At 41.2% G+C, this 6,778-nt stretch overlaps 1 protein-coding gene across 1 annotated transcript; it reads left to right on the top strand.

Annotated features, from left to right (window-relative positions):
* Positions 1-605: 605 nt before the first annotated feature.
* Positions 606-3,180, top strand: sox17 (SRY-box transcription factor 17). Its single transcript, XM_044104273.1, has 2 exons — positions 606-1,121; positions 1,988-3,180. Exons 1-2 carry the CDS (start codon positions 809-811, stop codon positions 2,878-2,880), a joined length of 1,206 nt encoding a protein of 401 aa, XP_043960208.1. The 5' UTR covers positions 606-808; the 3' UTR covers positions 2,881-3,180.
* Positions 3,181-6,778: the final 3,598 nt, after the last annotated feature.

Raw genomic sequence — 6,778 nt, 5'->3', positions numbered from 1 at the left:
GTCTGTTGGAAGTCTGACAAGTCTGCAATTTTCTGCATGACTGTGTAAACCACAACAGAACATCTCTACATCAAAAATATTCTCTCGTAGTCTTATATTCTAAATGTTCTTATCATACATACAACTTCTACAAATGTCAATGTGGCTTTTGTGATTTCAAGTTTTCTCTGGTTTAGTGTTAGGAAGCTACAAAGCCTTCTTATTCGTCATGCTCAGTCTATTGATCCAAGGCCCTAATGTTGTTAACAGGCCAATACACAGACTGGTGATTAAATCTTTTTGCGTATTTAACCTGGAAAAGTGCCGATAGGGGTTGGATGTGTGTATGGGGAGACATTCTGACTTGTGAATACTTGAGAGGTTGTCCTCATTTTGGCGCAAATTGATAAATTTATGTTAAATTCTTAAATGAGTCTTATTGCTTTGATGAATATACATTTGAAATCTGGTAGCCAGAACCCTCAGTGAGTATAGCCACTCCAAAGCAGGGTCGGAGGCGGGCGTGACGTGAACTTTTTTTTTTTACACCTTTGTAGTAGTGGGCACTCCCTCCGCCCGGTGATTGGCTGCCTATGAGTTTATAGCTCACCACTGTTCACATTCACTGCTGACTTCTGTCTACCTTTTCACTTATTGCTGCATCTGTTTGTGACTTTCTCTTTTTCTTACTAACTTTAACACAAGAGAGAGTCAAAATCTTTATTTTTTTCTTTTATTTCTTCCCGTTTTTTCCTCGTCGCTGTGGTGTGGTTCCTGCGCGCAGTCCGGGCGCCTCTCCAAACACCTTCCAGAACCAGTTTGGACAGCAATGAGTAGTCCCGATGCGGGTTACGCCAGCGACGATCAGACCCAGGCAAGGTGCGCGATGTCAGTCATGATGCCTGGAATGGGACACTGCCAGTGGGCCGACCCGCTCAGTCCTCTCGGGGACAGCAAGGTGAAAAACGAAACATGCGCGCCAGGCGGCGGCGGCGGCGGCTCCGGCGGTCAGGGACGCGGCAAGAGCGAGCCGCGGATCCGGCGGCCCATGAACGCCTTCATGGTCTGGGCGAAGGATGAGCGTAAGAGGCTGGCGCAGCAGAACCCGGACCTGCACAACGCGGAGCTCAGTAAAATGTTAGGTAAGTGCTTTTAAATATGTATTTATCTAAGTCTCTGCTGCTGACACAGCATTTAGCTTTTAGAATTTGTTATTTTTAAACATTTCTACTGACCATTACATATTTTTATTTTGATCAGATCGTGTCATTTAGCTTATTTAATCATTTCTAGACTACTTTAAATCGCTATTCTCTTTCGGTTGTCTAATATTTACAGGGGTGCCTCAAAAATACGTTTTAATGGGTGGACTAAGTTGAGGGTCACTTATGACCTTGTGGTGGGAAAACAACATCAAAAAACAGAACATAGTTTGCTGCTTTTATGCTGCTGTTGTTGGAGCTGAGAATGATAAATATTTATTTATAATCAACACTTTTCTGTGACACAAGATCCGAATATATAAAAGGTAAATAATTATTTAAAATTTATGAATACAACACTCTTCAACACATGTATTCTAGTGCAATACAAAAACAACTATATGCTTTCCTACTGCATTTATGATCTAAATATTTCCATTTAGAAGTGTAGACATACACAGCTATTAATACAGGTCTGATAAACACAAAAATGTTTTAAGCATAAGAAAATAATACATGTTACACCTTCTTGCAAACATGCACTGTCCTATCCCAAATTATTTTTACTCAATTTTAGTACAGATATACGACAGTGAGGATAAGGTGTCCTGTGAATATTAGGTGGCCCCTCTAGATACTTGATTTGTCGTCCTGTTTTTAAACTCTATGCCAGTTAAGCCACAGGTATAACCTCAAATTCCTGTCCCTATTCCCCTAAAATGGCAACAGGCTATTTTTATGTTCATCACCAGAGCCATGTACAGTATCTGCTGACGTATCACTGATCCGCTCCTCTTGACCTGCAGGGAAATCCTGGAAAGCCCTTCCCGTCACAGAAAAGCAGCCCTTCGTGGAGGAGGCCGAGCGGCTCCGGGTCCAGCACATGCAGGACCACCCCAACTACAAGTACCGGCCCCGGCGGCGGAAGCAGGTGAAGCGGATCAAGAGGCTGGACTCTGGATTTCTGGTCCACGGTGTTTCCGAGCACCAGGCCCCGTCCATGTCCGGCGACGGCAGGGTATGCATGGACAGCCTGGGTCTGGGCTACCATGAGCACGGCTTCCAGGTTCCCCCGCAGCCACTCAGCCACTATCGGGACGCTCAGGTGCTTGGGGGACCGTCTTACGAACCTTACAGCCTTCCCACTCCTGACACCTCTCCTCTGGACGCCGTAGAATCAGACTCCATGTTCTTCCCTCCACATTCACAGGAGGACTGCCACATGATGCCGGCGTACCCTTACCACTCTCAGGTGGCAGACTTTCAACCTCATGAACCACTCTCCGGCCACCACAGCAGCCCCGGCATCATGCACCGCCACCCGGGCTCGGCTCCCGAGCAACCCCCTCCGTCCTACATGAGCTGCCCCAACCCTTTGGCCATGTACTACACCCAGCACTGCAGCCCCAGCCACCCCAAGCGGCACCCCGGCGGGGCAGGACAGCTCTCCCCTCCCCCTGATTCCCACTCTCACTCGGCGGACACCATGGAGCAGATGCACCACTCAGAGCTGCTGGGCGAGGTGGACCGCAGCGAGTTTGAGCAGTACCTGAGCTCGTCCTCATCGGCCCGTTCGGACATGCCGGGCCTGCCATACGGGCCGCACGAGGGCGGCATGCAAGGACCCGAGAGCCTCATTTCATCCGTGCTGTCGGACGCCAGCACGGCCGTCTATTACTGCAGCTACAACAGCTCCTAACCTCCTCTTGCTGCAAAGGACACACAATCTTTGAAGCTAAATTTAAACAGAAATACTTTTATCTTTATTTTCCACTCGTGGCACAATGAAGCTCCTGAGATTTTGTACTGTATCTGCCCAAAAACTGTTAGGAAAGACCTGAAATATTTTAATCTTAACACTGGTTTTAACTTCTCTCTTCTTCTCTTGCAGGGATATTTGTTAATAAATATTGTACAGTCACTAGTTTCAAATGTATGTATATATCGAGTTGTTTTTTTATACTTTTGCACTTTTAGGAAATAAATGACTGCAAAAATATTTTGCGTTTGTATTTATTATTCAAAATTATGTGAAATTTCTGACCTTTTATGAATCTTTCTTGAAGAGGAGTAAGAACTTAAAAATAAGAAATGTTTACTCAATAAGTTTTCATGAAAAAAAAAACCTGAGAACTAAACATGGGCTGCTAACTAATACTTCGTAGTATTAAAGTATATTGAGATTTTAATAGTTTGAAGGCTGCTAATAAAGTCAGTTTTCGCTGAGTTCCCTTCCCCCACTTGTTGCTGCAAACTGCGAGACAGTTAGCTAAAAGACGGCCACAATACTTTTCCCTTCATAGACCCAGCAAAAATTTGGAGTAAGAAAATAATTTTAACTTCCAGAAAAAAAAAAAGAAAGAAAAATATGAAACTTATTTGAGTTGCCAAAAGTACCAATACCTGGCATATGCTTGAATGGCCAGCAAGCTGACCTGACCCAAACTCATTAGAGAATCTATGAAAACCTGAGGAAGGAAACACTAGACCCAAAAAAGCAACCTGGACTTCCTTAACACCTCAGAGGTGCCACAAGCTGATCATTGGCTGACATGTCAATGTTAGAAATCTTTTTCTATTGGTGTTATACAATCTTAACACTTTTTTAGACACATTATTAGAAAGTTTGGTGGAAGGTGAAACTGTGGCAGGAAGTCATGTCTACAAAATTTGCCTCTTTTATTTGTTTTAATTAATATTCTTGTCCAAGAAACTGTGTGATAGCTAATATCATCTCAATCAACAGAAATGGATGGATGGATGGATGGATGGATGGATGGATGGATGGATGGATGGATGGATGGATGGATGGATGGATGGATGGATGGATGGATGGATGGATGGATGGATGGATGGATGGATGGATGGATGGATGAGTTTAATATTTTGAACTGAATTACTGAAGCTATTTACATTTTTTGATGATTTTTTAAGTTATTAAGATTCACCTTTTTATGTGTACAACTGGTTCTTTTGTCAGCATATCCTCTAAAGACTTTAGTCTCCATTAAGGAGCTACAAAGTTCAATTGATGTTTAGTTGAACTTATTTCTCATCTAAAACAACGCAGTCGTAGAAATATTTCCATGCGTAAAAAACAGGTAGTCGGTAAATATTGCATGACATTATAATATCTTTAAAAGCCCTTAAAATGTATAATTTCAGCAGGAATATTCTATTAGTTTTTAAATAAAAGACACAAAATCACAATGTCCATGTTTGCTAAAATTCTTTATACTTTTGCCATGATATCACAGATATAAGTTTTACTGTCAGGCAAAGATATTGTGATATTTTTGCATCAGATTGTCAAACCAATAGAATATCATACCGACCAGGCCAGGTGCAAATGCATCACCCTTGGTCTCCTTTAACAGTTCTTTAAAGGAGGAACTGTTAAAGGAGAGCTGTTTTTTTTTTTTTTTACTTTTCCACATCCTCCTGAAGCTCCAGTTACTCACCTGGAGGCCGGGCAGCGGACAGAGTTCCTGCGACCCGACTTCCTGGCCCAAACAGAATGGAGGTAATCCCAACGACCGCGTTACACAAGGCGCCTTGTTTTCTGAGCACTGGACCGGTTTATTCCCCGGATATCCTGTCTGTATATGATTTAGTCATTTCTGATTAATGCTTGAGGGGGTCATTAAAAATCCATCGAAGTGGACTACACCTTCACGGAGATAAAGTTGACCTCATCTATTCCACAGTTGTGCTTATTAACGCAGCGGTGACATCAGGATTTATTTCCGCGGGTATTCCTGAACGGCTACGATATATTTACCCGCTAAAGCCAGCACGGTGCTTTGACATCAATCAAAGTTATCAGGCAAAAATCTTTACGTGGTCAGAACGAACCTTGAGGGATGAGTCAGTGTATTTATAATCCAACAAGAGCGCCTATGTTATAAATAGAGATTTTCCCCCTATTTCAAAAGGAAGAGCTTCTTCTCACAGGGGTCAATCACCCTGACCTGGAGATCCATTTTTAGCACTTCAGAGGAAACATGTTCCAGAGGTGTATATGTTAATGTGCTTTGTTCATGCTGAGGGTTTGAAAGTGTTCTCTTGGGTCACCAGTGTCAATTCTTCCCATAATGCATTTACATATTTATCTTCTTTAGTAGAAATAAATCAGCAGACTGCCACTTATCTGCTGAATTAGCTGGTATATTTTTTAAAATTCAACATAAATTCCTGAGTAAATTTGTTGAAGATGTCCTGCCGTAACTTGACTTCCCTAAACAGACTTCTTCTCCCCCAGGCCGGGCAGGAGAATCTTCTGTAATTGGTGTGAATGTGTTTAAATTCAGTCTGCAGCTGAGTGGCAGGTTTATTCTCCCTGTTGTTACAGCTAATGGGTGCATAACGACGGGCTCAGGCCTCAATCCCCCGAGGCTTTAAGCAGAGTGGGTGGAGGGGGGTCACCTGCCACGGACAGACCCCCCATCTTTAATTGTGATATTTTCCCCGTAACACTAACTGATCTGGACCAATTGACCTGGAAGTATACTGGTAAAAACTGACTGCTCAGATTGATTCTAATTTTATTATTCAAAAAATAATAATGTTATAATCATTTTATAATTTTAATGTATTTATGTATTTATTTTATTTTAGAATTATAATTTTATTATTATGTTATTTTAAATTATATAATTTTAATATAATTTTATTTTTATTATTATTTTATAATTATAATTTTTTAAATCTTAATTTCTCTTGTTAAATTCTTTGAGGGTATTCCACACACAGTTCATTCAATTTCTTTAGTTTTTCCATATTTTATTGCCATAAAACTTCATGCATTGCATTGCATTGGAATTTTCATTCATTCATTCATTCATTCATTCATTCAACAAATGAACCTCATCAGAAAGCATATTCTAATTTATTAAATATGACTGTATTCAACAAACAAAGAGGAAGTAATTTAATAATTGGGAACTGAAATGAAGCGTTTCCAATGTTTTAAAAATGTAAATCGTGGCCATTTGTAATCAGCTCCACTAAGCCGATAGTTTTTAAAAACATGTCAGAGATATGGGATAGAGATTAGATTAGAGAGCGTCTTTCATCATCAATTTTAAAGTTTTGCCACAGAATCTCAGCTGGATTTAGAGCTGGACCTTGACTGGGCCATCCCAGTGAATATCATTTAGTGTGTTCCACTTAGCCTGTTCAATAATTTCATAATCTATTGAATGGGTATATTATTTTTGGGGCTCTAGCCAAATTTAATTTTGTACCAATGAGTAAAATGTAAACCTGTTTGTTGCAGGTGATGCTGTTGCTGTCGTGGTGGAAGGTGAACCTCTGCCCCCGTTTTATGTTCCGTTTCCAACAGCTTTTCCTCTGGAACTCCTCTGTATTTCATCCCATAAACTCTAACCCAGATTCCCTCTCTCTGCTGAAGAAATATGGTGGTGGCATGATGATGCCACCACCATATTGTGTATTGTTAGTTTTGCACCTCATTTTGGGTTTTACGGGTTATATCCAAACCCTGCTTTGAGCATCTCCAGCTTTCTCTCTGACCTGTCCGCTGCGTTCCTTGGCTTTCATGATTTTTATGTTTTTGTTCACTAATATTAACTAAT

The sequence above is a fragment of the Gambusia affinis genome, linkage group LG21, assembly GCF_019740435.1.
Source record: "Gambusia affinis linkage group LG21, SWU_Gaff_1.0, whole genome shotgun sequence".
Lineage (NCBI taxonomy): Eukaryota > Metazoa > Chordata > Actinopteri > Cyprinodontiformes > Poeciliidae > Gambusia > Gambusia affinis.
This window is presented reverse-complemented; position numbering and strand designations above follow the sequence as displayed.